Here is an 18,231-nt window from a genome sequence, read left to right on the forward strand (position 1 = left end):
ACACATTAAAATATGATCATCATGACTAACATGTCAAGCTCTATCAATATGATTGGTTAAATTGTTTAAAAAAATTTAATTGCTAAAAAAAAAAACTAATAATAATTAACACCTTGTTTCATTACATCTATCTTTGAATTAATCAGCATTTGTGAATATGTTAAGCCCTATTCGGACGGGACTAGTTTTCCAGGGGGTCTCTAGAAGAAAGTCATTGTCCAGCTTAAGTAAGTTCAGTGTTGATTAATTTCTGTTGTAAAAATCATTAGTTATTAACTGAGTTAATTTATCCATATAGTAGCTCTGGACAAAACAGTGATGTCGTCGTCCAGCTCAGTTCAGTTGTCATATAATGGTGTCACTGCAGGCAGATCAATAATATTGTTGAATATTAAGTGCACTCGATAACGTCCACTATGGTTTCGGAGAGCACTACAAATGTCTGTCCCGTTAAACAGTGCCTTATATCAGGGTGTGGAGGGATTTGAGACACAGCCTGTGTGTTCAGACTGGAGACACTAGATGGCCTCGTTCCTCTGAACAGTGAACTTGCATGTGTGGAACATGCTGGAAAGTGTGTGTCGTGTCTCTGCTGAAGCCATGAGCGTCCATCGCAATAATGCCGATTGTAAATCAATCTATTAATCAACAGACCCGCAAAAAAGAAAGATCATGCGGCCCACAGCACTGGCATTGAATTACAGCACACAGTATGAGTTTGCCTTTGTTTTGTGGGTCATGTATGCAGACAAATCACACACACACACATACACACACACACACGCTGCATGTCTGTGCACTGGTATGTTATTGACAGAAAGTGTGTGTGTTGTGAGGGAACGCCAGGCCTCTCCGTCTGACACACACACACACACACACACACTCACTTACACTCACACACACTCACTCACTCACACACACACACACACACGCTGCATGTTTAAGTGTGCACTGGTATGTTATTGACAGAAAGTATGTGTACTGTGAGGGAATTCCAGGCCTTTCCCTCTGACACTCACACTCACTCACACACACCCACACACACGCACGCACACACACACACACACACACTGTATGTTTGAGTGTGCACTGGTATGTTATTGACAGACGTGTGTGTGTGTGTGTGCGTGTGTACTGTGAGGGAATGCCAGGCCTCTCCGTCTGACAGATGTCTGAGGATCGGGTCTGGCCTGCTGGATGTTCTTACACGCACGCACACACACACACACACACAGACACCTGCTTTAGTGGGCATGATGATAACAGCGAGACACTGCCAGTCTTCATCTGCAGGACACCTGATGCATTTCTGTACAGATATAATGCATAATGTTATAAATTTACAAATGCACTCTATTGTAGTTTTATTTACTTTACAGATCAAAGTTACAGCATTTCAGTTACTCCGAAGACCAATATAGCATATAGCCATTAACGTTTTACACTATACAAGTGAAAGAACAATGCAATATATGTAATATACAACGATCAAACAGTATGCAGGAAAAGCAAGCATATGCATGGCAGTGAACACAGATTAAATGTGTAGATGCTTCTAGAGAATAAGAAGAGTTCAGGATTCAGCCAATCGCAGGGCTCAGAGTGGGTCACGTGCGCCCTCTCCGCCCGCAGGCCGCAGCGCGCGTGCAGTCTCGATAGTAACAGCAACAGTCTTCAGTTCAGTTCACCCGACAACATGTTCAACAGACTCCAGCTGGAAGAAGACCCTTTCTTTTCGTAAGTCTCATGAACTGTTATATTCAATATCTTGCTTCCTTTATTTACAAATGTGAAAATATAACATTATAATCGTTTTAGAGCTAATTTTAGAATAATTTCGAAATCAGCAAATTATGTAAATTAGGTTCATAATTCAAGTCATAATTCAAAATCTCATAATTCAAAATATATAGTTTTAATTTCATTAGTAGTGCTAGGTTTACTAAGTGTTTTTATTAAGTGGTTTAAAATACGCTCTGTCTGCTGACTGATATCGATTACACTGTTTGCTCTGTAAATTTGATCTAAATTAGTAGTGCAATATATTTTTCACCCGCTTTGTCTTTCAATCAGCTCAATGCGCTTAAAGGGAAAGTTCACCCAAAAATAATTTACTCAGCCTCATGTGCCTCCAAACCTGTATGAGTTTCTTTCTTCTGTTGAACACAGAAGAAGATATTGTGAAGAATGTTGTTAACCGAACAGTTGACAGTAGCCATTGACTTTTGTTTGATTACCAACCTTTTTACTATAGTTTCTATAGTAGGCCTACACTGATTCTTGAGAGTCGGGACAAAACACGTTTTAAAAAACTTTTTTTAAAAATACACACTATATCAATTAGAGTTATATGTTTCTGCAGAGAAAGATCTTAGCTAATTAACCATGTAAAGGAACAGGTTCTAAATAAAAACACATTTTTAACAAATAAACATGTTTCCCTTCAGAACTGGATTTGTGTCAACTCCGTCAGACACACTAAAAAGTATACAATTTAAATTCTTCAAATCCAACAAGAATCTAAAGTTCTAAAGTATATTGTAATAGTGTTTAGTTACTCTGATATGTAAAAAAATACAATATATAAACTTAACCTCCTCAGACCCGAGCTTTGGTTTGGTGTGCATTTTAGATTTCCAGTTACACAGAATTAAGTATTATGCTGCACACAACTAAAAATGTGATGTCCACGTATGTGGACACGGGGTCTGAGGAGGCTAAGTTGTGATTTCACACTATTCTGAAAACTCAGATTTCTAAATATTTGCATTTTCAAACTTTGATTTTAATTTCAATATTGTAAAAACAAATTCCTTAAATAAATAAAACATAAGAGGATGTAGATCAGATGGTCCTTTATTACAAAAACAACAAACTGAAGGAAGAATATTTTTTTTCCCCAAAAAATTAACGAAAACATACATACATCCAACGCTGTTAACGAAGATCTGACGGTGTTGACGAAAAACTGACGGTGTTGACGAAAAATGTTTGAATGTTTTACCTCAGATTTGTGAAGTGTTCACCTGTTTGTCATGATATGTTCTGACAATAAAGAGTAGTTTAAAACCACAATTAACGCTCTGTTTTCTACAACTTTCACTTAGGAGCAAAAATCTGCCTTTAAACTTGAAAGACATTTATCGTGATAATTATCGATATCGACTGATATAAAAAAAAAATTTTGGGGGCCATATCGCCCAGCCCTACACTGGCTTCTCATTTCTCTATCTCTGTCTCTACATATAAATATATATATTAAAGTGCTGGCAAAGTTACACGTTACACAATAACAAGCAGACCACTGCCTGCCCATTATCTACAAGTCAGATGCGTATGGTTAAATAATGTAATGCATGCTATGTATGTGCATTTATGTGTAAATAAAACCCTGAAATAACAGTTTAACCCTTCACTATATTCACAAATAATATTATATTCGCACATTAAGAGGTTATTGGTGGATTTGTCAACTCCGTCAGCTTACAGGTCAACTCTGTCAGACATAGAACCTGACGGAGTTGACATCTGACGGAGTTGACGCAAGGGCATGTATTTTCCCGCCAAAACATGTATTGTACACTGCAGCTAGGTAGTTTTTCCTCAGTTGCTAGCTGTCCCAATAACCTCACTAAAATGCTTAAATTCAATCCACTATGGTTTAAAAAAACGTATCTTAACAGAAAGATGGTATTGACATGGTGCAGCTGTGACCATAGGAATATTGACATTGTCTAAAATATAAAAAAATGTAAAACGCACCAGAGCATGTGTGGTAGTGCTGCATTCACCACAGGCAGGGAGATGAAAAGGGGTCCTCAGGGATATAGCTGACCATGCTATTTCCTGATTTAAAGAGCTTTATGAAAAAATCTGACGGAGCTGACAGAAACTGAGGACACAACTTTAATAGGCAGATTTTTATGGAAAAGATTGTTTGATGTTCACTTCATGCATTGTTTTTTATATTTATACCCCTTATTTTTTATTTTATATACATGTTTTCACAATTTAGCTTTTTTAAAGTTTTTTGGGATGGTTAATATTGTGACCTCTTGCTGAGGACAAGTGCAATAACATGGACCTTCTAACCACAGACCATACATTTAAACAAATTTTCCCCAAAAAGATAAAAAAGTTTATTCTAAAAATCAGATAGGTATATACAATTCCTTTAGATTTAACTTTGTAAGTATGTCAATCATGATGAATTTCTTAATTTTTGCTATAAATAAGACTTTTCTATGTGGGACATGTTTTGTCCCGACTCTCAAGAATCAGTGAGAACTTGTGCATAATTAAGTTACATGCAACTAACCCTAAACCAAACCCATAGTAAGTACATGTTGTTAATTAATAATACTCAGTACTTAAATGTAAATTTACTCTTTAAAAAGGACACCTTAAAATAAAGCCTAACCTTTTACTGTGCCCTTTCATAGGCCTACATGAGTTAATTTGTAGTTTGATCTCAGATCTGTCCGAGGTCTTGGCTGTGAAGTCACTGTAGACGTGTAGAGATGGCCAGCATGCTTTATGCCATTATGCTGTAAATAGACAGTGTAATGATGTTTCTTGTCTCTCTTCTTTCCTTTCTGAAATAGCTCCTCAAGGTAGGCACTTCTGTCCTCGATGCATGCGATGCACTGTGACTGATAACACGGATGTCTTTGAATTCTAACATTAAAGTCTAGTAGTATTACCATAAACTACATTGGCCCAACAGTTTGGGAAATTATAAGCATGGCACAGTCTGAATGGGAAAATGGAGCACTTGTTTATCCTCACTGCAAGTAAAGCTGTGCTTAAAGGGGTCATATGATTTTTCTAAAAAGAACATTATTTTGTGTGTTTGGTTTCATGCAATGTGTTCACGTGGTTTTAGTTTTTAAAAAAGTCATTATTTTACACATACTGTATATTATTGTTGCTCCTCTATGCCCCGCCTTTCTGAAACGCGTCGAAACAAGTAAGGTTTTATTTCATTGGGGACATAATTACTGATTATAATGACTTATTGTCTTTTTACGCGTCGTGCTGCGCTACGGGTGTGAGAAGTCAGTAGCAAATTCTTAAAGGGCCCCAATTATGCTATTTTAACGTTTCCTAATGTTGTTGTGGAGTCTCCTACAACATGTTTACATGCATCAAAGGAAAAAAAACCTTTAATTTCCTCATAATGTACATTTGCACAACGACTCGTCAAATGAATCAATCTCTCTAAATCCCGCCTTTCCGTGATATACTCTGCTCTGATTGGCCAGACATATCCACTCTACTTTACCACAGTAAAGAATGCGAATATAATCGGCCTACTTAAACGCGAACCAAAGGAAGAAACGTTTATAATCCCCTGCGAAAATGGGTGAGACGCGAGTGAAGATTTGGGAAAAGAAACAAGAGACATGTCCAGTGGATTTACAAACTTTGTAACTCTGCAGATCTTATGCACAAACAGCCTCATAACACACTAAAGAAAAAGGAAAACAAGAAATCGCATCATATGACCCCTTTAATGCAGTCTTATTGTCTTTCTTGTGTAGTTTGGGTCATGGTTTTTGAGACTGAGAGCACGTCACACTTGTCACACACAGCTTGTCCATGTTGGCATTAGTAGCCGTTGCATAAACCAGTTAAACTAGTCTTAAAAGTTAGTCATCTAAATTTTTTCTTCAAGACCAGTACTAACTTTTAGTACTAAAGTCAGTTACATAAAAGGTATGATTGGTCTAATTTGAATTGGAAAAGTAAGACTGATTACCTCTTGCCTAAGCTAGTTCTTCAGACACAATCTTAAAGTCCCCCTGTAGTAAATAAATGTATGCCTTAAAACTCATATTTGATCACCAAAATGACATATTTAACAATGTTTTGCTTGAATGTAACTGTGCTTCATTTAGTATGCGCGGTTCTATGAATATGCAAATGAGCCCCGCCTCCACTCACTCACTCACTCAGAGATCCACTGGTTGACGATCACACGTTGATCTGATTGGTTACAAGGTAGTTTGTGATGTCAGAAACACCAGCGATTTCAAAGCGTGTTTTTGAGACTGTCTTTGGTTCACTGCAGTTTTAAGGAGAAAATACTCAGCAATGCTGTCGACTTATGAATTTACACATGGTTTGTCTTAAAGCATATTAAAAACACCACATAGACACATAAACAACATTAAAAGCTGGTTTCACCACAGGGGGACTTTAACAGAGAAGTTTATGCAACTGGCCTCTGTTGTCACGACCCACCAGTTGAGATCCACTGTCAAAGAGCAAGATTGCAAGCATGGTTTATTCATCTGATCTTCTGTCTGATGTCCTTCTCCAGCGACCTGTTCCAGGTGCATCATGAGCGCATGCGGCAGATGATGAGGGGTTTCTCTGACCCCTTCGGCCAGGGCTTCATGCCCAGCATCACAGACAGGGGCGCGGGTCAACCTAACACCAGCCCAAACACTCGCACTGACCGCGTGAGTGTTAACTTATTCTCCATTCTTCAGCCTGTGGTGTCGTCCACTATTGTTGATCCCATCAACCCCAGAATGGCTTTTAGATTTGGCTAGTAAAGTTGGGAGTTTCCCCATTCTAGATGCTCGTGACTATCGTAGTCCAGATACTACAGTCCAGTGCCCGGTTGCATAAAGCACCTTAAGTTTGAGACTTAAGCCTGATTTCCGCTCAGCTAAGGGAATTACTGAAGGGTGTTGCATACAATCCCTCAAACGGTTCTCTTAGCTAAGGGAAACTGTTAAGTGTTTCACAATAGCGACCCAGGTTTTGTCGTTATAAAATTCGATTGCTGCCATGGACAAGTTATTTGTTAATGCAGATAGCGGCAAGTTTCACAGAAAACAGCAAAACATGGATAAGGAAAACAAAAAAGAAAACCATATATGAACGAGAAGGACCAGACAAGACAGAAACTCAAATCGGTTATGTTTACTTGAAATTGACAATTCTGTCATCAAACTCACCCTCATGTTGGTCTAAAAACCCATAAGGCTTTCATTCATCTTTAGACACAAATAAAGATATTTTTAATATTCGCTCATCGTAATCCATATACATTACCATTTAAGATGTGCTTTATGTGTTAAATATGAAAAAAGTCAAAATTTAAATTTGTTCATCATATAAAGCGGCTGATCGCGTCTCTTTAGAAGACTTGGATTGAACCTGCTCGCTCCGTGCAACTCTTAAAGTGAAGTTTTCCAAACCTTATGTTATACTTAGGAAAATGACAGATAAGGGGCTTTATGCAACACATATTTTTTTAAGAGATTACTTAAAAATAGATACTTAGGGGATGGAATAGTGTGGGGTATTGTGGTCAGTGTTTTTTTTTTTTTGTTACTTTTGGTTTGCCTTTTGTACCTCTTTAAGCTTACTGTTTTTTTGTTTTTTATTTATTATTATTATTATTATATTATATATATATATATATTTTTTTTTTTTTTTTTCTCTTTTTATTTAAAAAAAAGCTCTCAGAATGTACAAGTGAATTGTATGTCAAATCAAATGCCTTAATAAAAATAAATTTGATAAAAATAGATACTTAAGGGAAATGCATAGGCTGTATGACGTTTCTCCTAAAGAAACCCTTAAGGGTTATTTTTTGCAACAAGGGAAACCCAAGGGCGGGAACCTTAAGGGAAAAAAACACTTAAGGTGCTTCATGCAACCGGGCAATCTTCTTCACTGTCCCAGTTTCACAGTAAGCAAGGAGTTCATGAAGGTCATCATGGTCAGTTGGCGGTTAACAATCCTGTAAGTTGAGTCTTCTGGTGTCCTGGAGTGATGTTTGTAGGTCATGTCAGAGCTAAAGCTGTTTTATTTGACGCAGGAAGGCTTTGTGCCACTGACACAGTTCTGACACTCAGACTCTTTGGGTAGTCAGTCAGACACGCGAATGCACATTAGCTTGATGATCCAGCCTGAAAAATGTCGTTTTCTGTCATGATTCGAGCGTTTAGAAACAAAATTGATGAGACAGTTGTTGTCAGAATTCATTGGTGATTTCAAATTTGAAATTCAATCGTAAGCTTGAAAGAGATAGGAGCTGCCCGAGAGGCGTTTCAAAGATGGCCGCCGAGTGAAATGACTTGTCTTAAAGGGACTTTGGCGTCTGTCGGGCTAGTTTTCACAGCTTGTTCCACACATCGGCTCTAGTCAGGCTCATGTTGGCGGCAGTTCACCCGATTCAGCATTTTGAGTTTAGTGTAGATGGCAAAGACTAAGACTATTCTCCTCTCTTTAAATACAAAAGATGTATTTAAAGCCTTAATGAACAGAGTTTCTCAAAACGTCGTACTTACGCAAACATTAGTTCTTAATTCTCCCTTGCATTGCAAACAAGCCGAGATCACACTCTAAATGGAGGTGGGATGAAGTTATGAGGTTTGACTGACAGTTTGAGGAGCCGATGGTTTGGTCACAACCTCTTTTAAATGCTTTTTATTAGTTAAATATTTGTAAAACCCACATACAGATGTAAAGGATGATCAATAGCTTTCATTTGATAAAACAATGACAAAATATAGAGAGATTCAATGTTTCGACCCAACAGCGATATTAAATTCTTATTTGTAGCATTTATTTGTAATTATTTTCTTAAATGTAATCATTTTCCATGGCACAACTGACCGACAGTAGTGTGTCTCGGCACAGTGGTTGGGAAACACGGATATTTACAGACACGCAGGAACAGAAAGGCTTCAACACACTCTTTTATGTCAGTTTGGTGTGTCATGGCCTTGACTTGCTCAAGGCTCGGGTCCCTGTGGGATATTGTCAGCTGTTTTCTGGTCCAGCAGGTGAAAACGGTGTGTCTGACTCACTTACTAAAGTAGCAGCACACTCTCCTCAACCACACACATGATCTGAGGAATGTCCGTAGTAAAAAACAACAACAACAGTGATGCAGGATGAGTTACACACCACACTTTCTCCAGTTGCTCAAGGTTAGGGGATTGTTCAGATCACTAACTATGAGCAATAGCACTAGTATGCATTATTACTAGCCAAAAAAAAAATTCCTTCTTGATAAAGGATTGTATTCTAGCACTAACCTTTAACTAAACGCTGCTTAAAGTTGTTGTCTTGCTGTATGCTAACAGCCTGGCCGCGGTGGACAGCGTGTGACGTGTCACAGACCAGCTGGCCACTTTGGCAGCTCAGAACGCTAAACTTAGTCCCCGTGTCCATCTGTAATTCCCCACCTCTCTCTGCTCAGTATATTTATCCCGGGTAATTACTTTCATCTGATGCCAGCCTCTTCACGGCCGCGGGTAAACGCCAGCGAGAGGCGGTAAAGATAGCATGCTCACCCATGGGTCAGGGCTGTAGATGAGGTTTGGGTTGTTGCGGGGTCAGGGATGGATGGTACATGCTAGCACCTGCGGAACCAGACGTTTGACTAGCAGCATGAAATCTGGTCCACTTCGCAGCTTATTTTGGCCAAGAACTGCCATTTTGAGAAACGCATAGCATCTGACTGGCTAACATAGAGTACCTTCCTACAGTGAGCAATCATAGTTGGTTTGTTACGTGCCGTTTAGGGGTGTAAAATTTGGGTTGCAAACTTGCAATAGATGCCACAATATAGAGCAACAGCAGGATTCTGGAAGTGAAAATCACATATATTTCCTCCAGTTAAAAATTACTGTTAACGATAATATATAAACTTTTGAGACTTGTTGCCATGGTTCTGAGGTGGTAAAAAAAAGCAATAGACAGAACAGTTTGAGCCAATCGCATGAGCTGTAAATGTCATGTGACTAATGACTTCTCTGTTTTCTCAGATTTTTTGCCGAAATGTGTGTACACTGTACACTGACTTTCTGTTCATCCATAAGTATTGATTATTTCTTAGAAAATATAGCTGAATATACAGTTCTGCTTGTGGGATATCAGTCAACTAAACACAATGCATTGGGCCTCATTTATCAATCTAACGTAGAAATCATCTTATGACAGGGTTCACGTGTGATTCATGAAACATTCATATGCTGCCAATCCCATTGTACGAATGATCGCACGTTAATAAATGGCTGAAAACAATCGTCATTTTAATATCATGACCTTACAAATCCACTGTTTAGATCCTCGCCACTAGAGTTTACGACACGAGAGAAAACGAAAGAGGAAGTATCTCATGAACGAGAAACTGATCTAACTCCAAAATACACTGTTAATCTTGTAATTGCACACAATTGTATTAATTTTTATGTAGATTAAATACTGGTACGTAAAACAAAACATTTACACACATTATACACTACAGACTAGGCTATTTTCCCCTCACTCCTTAACAAATTTAATAGTATTCAGAACAGAACAAGAATGAAAAAAAGCTATAAATGATATTATATATAGTAAAGTTCAAATATATTTTCCAAGTAGACTTTATGTAGTAAGTATATTAATATCAGCACTAGAAGTTTTCTTAAACATGTACCATTTTGTGGGTATATTGGCCAATTTTTTTGTTTATAAAAGTATACTTGTAAGTGTAACAGTCGTAAACTTTAAGTACACAAGTAGTTTACGTCTAATTTTTTCTTTATCATTGCAACTATGATATAAGTGAAATTATTGGTATACTTTTAGTTTACTAGTTATATACTTCTAGCCCATTTTATGTTTATGAAAGTACACTTTGATGCATGCTCTTAGTAAACTACTAGTTTAATAGTTTTTATTTAAAGTCTCCATGCAATCAAAATGGACATTTTTTATAGAACATTGCAGTATTTATTATAAATGATTTATGGGTGCACATCATTATTGTGTTAATAATCTTGACTCAGAATAAGTTCCTCTTTCATCATCTCTTCTCTTCTCTGATGACGAGGGCGGAGCAACCTGTCAATCACATGAGATCAGCCAATAGCAAACCACAACCATCCAATCAATTCCCCACAGACACTATCAAGCCCCGCCCTACATTTGTTTTTGTTCAGAACTATTATTCTGGAACAAGATTGTTATACTCATTTTGCAGTTTAGTTTATATATTCAGTTTTTTATGTGTATATATATTCGTTTTGCATTTTAGTTATACGCTGAAAAATAAATGTGCCACATGACACCCAATTTGATGAATGCGTTCATTAAAAATATTCATAAGTCAGTAACATTGATGGACAACATTTAGTAAATTCATTAACAGCCGTCCCTTAATTTTCAAAACTGTAGGATTGTGGAAATTCATTCACTTTTCATTAAAAATACATACAACTTGTACAATACCAATTAACTTCAAAAACTAGTTTGCTGATACCTAGAGTGGTTTGCTAAAAGTGAACAGTGGCAGGCTATGACTTTTCCTTTTTGGTTGCTTACTTCACATGGTGATCATCATTTGATCATATAAAATACTTCTACACATTTGGCAACATTTTGAACCAGCGTCTGAGTCACATGTGCAGTTTAGTAACAGATGTGTCCATTAAGTAACCTGAGAAACAGTGTTAATGTCATGTCCAAAGCGTTGCTGATGTTCTGATTATTCCCAGAACTGTGTCCTCTTCCTAGAGCTCTCTTGTGTGGGTCATTTGCTAAATCGAAAGTGTTTTTCCCAGTGCATCTGTTGAATAATCCTTCTGCCCAGATGAGACACAAGACCTGCAATATGAGACCCTCTGCTGTGATAGCATGTAGTATAAATGGGTCATGACCTCAGGGTTGTGTCTTCTAAACACAGCTGACCTGAAATAGCGTACATGACCTGTCCTCCAGCAGATTTTGAAGCACTTAAAAATACACTCCAACGGCGAGCAGATAGTGGTGTCGTCCTCTCCAGAGGCATTAATAGCTTGAGGAGTGTTGATGGTTTAGAATCGACTCGACCGTAAGGAGGAACTTAGGCAATGCTGGCCTAAACTGTTCAGAGAAACACGAGCTGCTTCTCCATTATTAGATGCGATAACCAGAGGTGACAGCTTCCAATTTTGGGACTTATTCAGAGCTCTCAGCACCATGAGTTACAGAAACATTAAAACATGTTTTCACACACACTCCATATAGATGCCATTAACGGGTGACTCTCATGAAAACTTAGTCACACATAGTAAAAATGAAAAGTTACAACATGAATTTAGTCACAACCTTTATGAAGTTGCAACCCTTATGAAAAAGAAATCTTGAAAAATGAAAAATGCTCAAATCACTTTAGCATACTTTTTAAAAGATGAAGCTACTTATTATGAATATACTTTTTAAAAGTGATAACTGGAAGTAGGCTAATGTTTTTGGACAATTACTTGCATGTTATTTTCAATTAAAATGGTAATAGTTATATGCCTCAACAAGTAAATTCATAATGTAAGAAAATCTTGGCTAATGATTCATTAATACAGATGCTGGAAGTTGAAATACATGGCTTCGACCCATTGTGGTAATTAACACATTCATTTAAGTTAATACTAGGGATAGGGAATTAATCCATGATGACAATTAATGAATTAATTAATCTATTAATAAGATAAGACTCTTAATTAGTTTCTGCTGCAGTAATCATTAATGAATTGTTTAATTTTTCATTAATCATATTGTAACATTTATCCACTGAAGGTAAATTGAAGTTGAGAACCCATGTGCAGTTTTATTGAAAACCATGAATTAGATTAAAAAAATGATGTTTTATTAACAAAGTTCGGGAGGAACACGTTCAAATGATCTATCTAATCACGTCATTAGTCAGTGTTGTGGCAAATTCAAAGTCCTTTTTGGTTCAGGTCTCAAAAAAGCTCTCAGAGTCGAAATTCCAGGTCAGAAAAATTAACTTTATTGACAAGCAACAAAGTGAGACGCCAGCTGGCCATCTGGACATCTAAAGTTACCATTCCCAGTCCTCATACTTTTTTCTTATCTCTAGGTGCCCAATGGGCACCCTCATATCTATCTCTTCTTCTTTGTCACTCCTTGTGGCCTTAACACCATTAAAAACATCTCCCCTAGACCTTCTTCTATTGGTGGAACATCTCAAAAACATCTTATATAACATGTTTTTCTTCCAGTGCATCCCAACACCTGCATTTACAGATTTCTGGGTACTTTTCCATTCTCTTATCCTTGTGACCCATTTTCTGCTTGGCATTACAGCATTCAGACTTTTACATGAGACAAGGGAAATTCTCCAACATCAGCAATCAGTAATCAACATGTCTACCCAATCAGCATGAGTGGAGGCCTATATATACACAGTCGACCCACCTATGTTCCTTGACCGTTTTCAGCATCCCTCTACCACCCCGTCTCCTTACGCTCACCTGGTTACTTTCCTAACCAAAAATACGGGGGAAGTACTCTGGGTTCGGAGCTCTCTCCACGGACAGCACGCCAAATACGCATACTACTTTATCTGATTATTTGTAAGTGTGAACTCGTGAAACAGACTTGATTAAACTCACCAAAAAACATCTCATCTCATCTCATCTCTCTCATCTCTCATCACGTCTCTTGTCTAGCTTTGTCGATGTAACCTTTTACATCGACAAAGCTAGACAAGAGACGTGATGAGGTTCTGGTGTGGCGGCCATAACGTGAAGAGACTGACATGGCGGCCATTACGTGACGAGACTGGCGTGGCGGCCATTACGTAAAGAAAATCTGGCATGTGGCCAAGATGTGACGAGACTCTGTGTCAGAGATGAACGAGACAATCGCAATCGTAGTAAGGTGAATTTATTAGATAGACACTAGTGTGAACAGCAGGCAAAGCCAGTTAGACACTGGTACAGATAGTCGTGGTGGGTAGAGAGAGAGAGAGCAAAAATTAGTCAGTTAACCTGAAATCCGGCGGGACACTCTGACGTGGCGGCCATGACGTAACGAGACTCAGGTGCTGCAGCCATGAAGTGACAATGCTCTGGTGTGGCGGCCATGAAGTGACAAGAAGTGACAAGGCTCTGGTGCTGCGGTCATTACATGACAAGACTCTGACGTGGCGGCCATGACTTGACAAGGCTCTGGTGTGGTGGCCATGACGTAACGAGACTCAGGTGCTGCAGCCATGAAGTGACAAGGCTCTGGTGTGGCGGCCATGAAGTGACAAGAAGTGACAAGGCTCTGGTGCTGCGGTCATTACATGACAAGACTCTGACGTGGCGGCCATGACTTGACAAGGCTCTGGTGTGGCGGCCATGACTTGACAAGACTCTGACGTGGCGGCCATGACTTGACAAGGCTCTGACGTGGCGGCCATGACGTAACGAGGCTCAGGTGCTGTAGCCATGAAGTGACAAGGCTCTGGTGGGGCGGCCATGAAGTGACAAGGCTCTGGTGCTGCGGTCATTACATGACAAGACTCTGACGTGGCGGCCATGACTTGACAAGGCTCTGGTGTGGCGGCCATGACTTGACAAGGCTCTGGTTTGGCGGCCATGACGTGATGAGACTCTGGTGTGGCGGCCATGACGTGATGAGACTCTGGTGTGGCGGCCATGACTTGACGAGGCTCAGGTGCTGCAGCCATGAAGTGACAAGGCTCTGGTGTGGCGGCCATGACGTGATGAGACTCTGGTGTGGCGGCCATGACGTAACGAGACTCAGGTGCTGCAGCCATGAAGTGACAAGGCTCTGGTGTGGCGGCCATGACGTGATGAGACTCTGGTGTGGCGGCCATGACGTAACGAGACTCAGGTGCTGCAGCCATGAAGTGACAAGGCTCTGGTGTGGCGGCCATGACGTGATGAGACTCTGGTGTGGCGGCCATGACGTAACGAGACTCAGGTGCTGCAGCCATGAAGTGACAAGGCTCTGGTGTGGCGGCAATGACATGACAAGACTCTGAAGTGACGGCCATGATGTGACAAGGCTCTGGTGTGGCGGCCATGAAGTGACAAGGCTCTGGTGTGGTGACCAAGAAGTGACAAGAAGTGACAAGGCTCTGGTGCTGTGGTCATTACATGACGAGACTCTGATGCTCTGACGCCATAGGCGAATCGTCTTTTAGGAATAAGATCACTTGGGTGTCACACATCATGTCATTTCAACTACCCATTTATTAACTTCAGTTTAGTTACTCCCATGCATCTCAAGTTCTAGAAACTGCAAGGCCAGTGAAATCTGACCTGTAATCTCCAGCGTCAGCCTGAATCCACCACTCACTGTATGACTCCCAGTGTGTCCTCAGTTATTAGTCCTGACTAGATCTCACTACCTGTGTTTTGTTGTGTTATACGAGTGTGTGACTGTTCTACATAGATTATTACTTTCCTTTGGGCTTTTTCATATTGTTTTTACAGTGTTTGTGTTGCACTTTCTATTTGGTACCTCAGACCTTATTGTGTCCTTCCATTGCTCATAGCATTGACCCACAGACAGGTGTCAACACTGAATGGACACTCTACATCATGACACACCATTGCTGTAACATCACTCATCAAAATGTAATACCTGCTTCACCCCTTTATCAAAGGTTAAAGCAATAAAAGCAAATAAGGAAAGATTTAAAAAAGAAGCATATTTTTCACCACCATCCAATTTGTTTCTTGTTTCACTTGGAAATATATCACATGATAGAAGTGAAGTGGAAATATATCACATGACAGAAGGAGAAGTTGCTAATGCATTTCATGTCTGGTAGCACAACTTCATGCAACTTCACACAGGCCAGTGAACATCACAGCTTCACACAGTTAGCTTTTAGTGTAATATTTTAGCTCTAAATACAAGTTATTATAAAAAATAGTTTAAATAACAATTCTGATTTAAGGACAATGTAGGGAAATTGAGTGATGATACAAACTCAAGTACATTTCCTTTGAATAACTGCTGTCTAAGATGGCAGTAGTTGAATCTGTTCTTTACTGTGTCACTAAATGTGTGAAAAATGTCAACAGGAGCTGGATTTATTTGGCAATCCTTTCTCTATGATAGACAGCATGAGGAACAGGATGGAGGCGATGCACAGAAACTTTGTAAGTCTGACCTCTCTGTTGTCATATTGTACCAGCACCTCTTCAATACTCTATGAACCACATTCTCAGCGAGTTTATCTGCACCTTCTGCCACCGATTCAACTTAATAAACTGAACACATGCAAGGTTGTGGAAAATGCTCTTTTAAAATGGGTTTTTATAATGAGCTGATTTTCATAGCAGCAGTTGGAATGGGAATTGTAGGCAATTCAGTTATTCTGATTCATTTAAAATTCCATTACATTTGAAGAATAATTAGTCCTGACTATTAGGGGTGATCCTCAAGCTGAATACATTATTCAGAAAGGCACGGATAATGGCTTCAAAAACTAATTAGTTTGACCTTCCTATGGCTGACGAACTTAGAGTGGTTCGCCATCCATCATAAACAAACTCCAACCGGCTCCGGGGGGTTAATAAAGGCCTTCTGAAGCAAAACGATGCGTTTGTGTAAGAAAAATATTCATATTTAACACGTTACAAAGTAAAATTCTAGCTTCCGGCCAAACGTGACAAGATTCTGGTGTGGCGGCCAGGTTTTTGGATCACAACTTAAAGCTGCAGTCCGTAACTTTATTGAGTTAAAAATTCTAGTGGTACTGGTGGATTTCCGTGGGAAATTCGAGCATGTCTTTGCATCATTACGTCACATCTGTACACATAAAGAAGAGTCTCGGCTAGTAGACTATGAGTGTGAGGATGCTGGAGGTGGAGATTTATAGCCTTTTCTCACAACACTTGATATAAATAAACTTAGCAATTTGATGGCGGATACAGAAAGATTCAAACGACAATCACCAGTGACAACTGGAGATTCACCCGTTGCAAAATGCAAAAGAATTCGGACTTCGAAGTGGCTACAGAAAAAAAGAGACTACAACCGGCCCATGTGAAAACAAGGATAAATATCGGAAGGGATTTAAATGTAGTCACGCAATGCTGATGTTGTTAACATTAACAATTTGAGAACAAAGTATAATTTGCACGGTTTGGTTAGATTTAATCAGCGCGATTTACTGCAATGCTTTTTTTCCCCTTAGTTGGCCAGAACAAAAGTGGATGTTACTTACTCGTTCAGACGTCATTTTCCGGTGAAAATTCTTATGTTGGTCATACTTCCTAAAAGTAGAATCTGTGATTGCGAATGACAGTATCAACACCACCGGCGCGGTGATTGACAGCCACATTCTCCTCAAAACATTGGATTCATCCGCGCTGTGCCGTGCCGAGGCACAACCCAAGTAAAGTTGATAATTCCGCGAATAACTGCAATTGCAGATTTCGAACAGAGATGGCGACAAAGAGGAAAAACTACGGACTGCAGCTTTAAGTATGTATGTCTTATTATTTGTAGTTGTGTTTTCTATTCCAATTATAAGTTTTATGTTGTTTCTATGATTTAGACGAAGGGCAAAGCTTTGTTTCCGCTAGCCTGCTAACTAACATTACAGTATTGATGTAGTGTTTACTATAGCTTTTGTAAGCCCCTTAGCCCTTCACTGCCCCTTAGGAAAATTATCCATGATTTTGTGATCGATTACTCTTTGTATTACCATAGTTTCCCGACAAATATCATGATTAAATGGTGGATAACACTGTATCTAAAATGTATAAGAAAATTACAACAAAAAACATCCCACTCTGGAACGTCCTGTTAAATCCGTGCTTGCAAAGTCTATGCATGAAATCTGTTCAGCACAATCCTTTTGTTAGTTAACATTGTCAGGGTCTGAATCGGCTCTAAATGGTTTGAAATTGATATCCTTAATATTTACATCTGAGCAGATGAAACAGATTCGTGAACACACGCTAAGCGCTGCCAATTACAACACACTGGACCAATCACAGCACTTTTCGTATTTCGGAAGGAGGGGCTTCATCGAAACAGGAACTAGACGGCACATTCGAGGCAGACTGGGCAGAGAGGTTCTGTAATAATGCAAAATATGTGAAAAGTAATGTGTTTATTGAACAATCAAGCATGAAAGGATATTCTAGTAAACCCCAAAAACAAAATCAAGACTTCATAAAATGGCATAATATAGGATTCCTTTAAACTCCATCACCACTATTTTAACCAAACTGGACTCTAATGCTGCAATCACTGCACTTTAACACATTAATCAATTCTGCCATCACCTGCACATCTGCAGCTGTGTTATGTGTATAATTGTCTGAACCTTTTGTATATTTATTATGTATATTGTGTATATATTGTAAAGTATGTCTAATTGTATTCTGTACGCTCTCAAGACTTGACACTATGGCACATGTGACAAAAAAGTGATTTATGATTTAAATCGAAACTATT

General features: G+C 39.0%; 1 protein-coding gene across 1 annotated transcript in view; it reads left to right on the top strand.

Moving 5' to 3' along the window:
• Window positions 1-1,619: 1,619 nt before the first annotated feature.
• The window catches only part of mlf1 (myeloid leukemia factor 1), a 19,612-nt gene continuing 3,000 nt past the window's right edge, over window positions 1,620-18,231 (top strand). The window contains exons 1-3 of the mRNA XM_084127075.1: window positions 1,620-1,737; window positions 6,326-6,467; window positions 15,843-16,073. Of these exons, the coding sequence (XP_083983201.1) occupies window positions 1,697-1,737; window positions 6,326-6,467; window positions 15,843-16,073 (414 nt within the window). The 5' untranslated portion in view covers window positions 1,620-1,696. The remainder of the gene's footprint in view (window positions 1,738-6,325; window positions 6,468-15,842; window positions 16,074-18,231) is intronic.

The sequence above is a fragment of the Abramis brama genome (genome assembly GCF_963993115.1).
Source record: "Abramis brama genome assembly, chromosome: 10".
Taxonomy (NCBI): Eukaryota; Metazoa; Chordata; class Actinopteri; order Cypriniformes; family Leuciscidae; genus Abramis; species Abramis brama.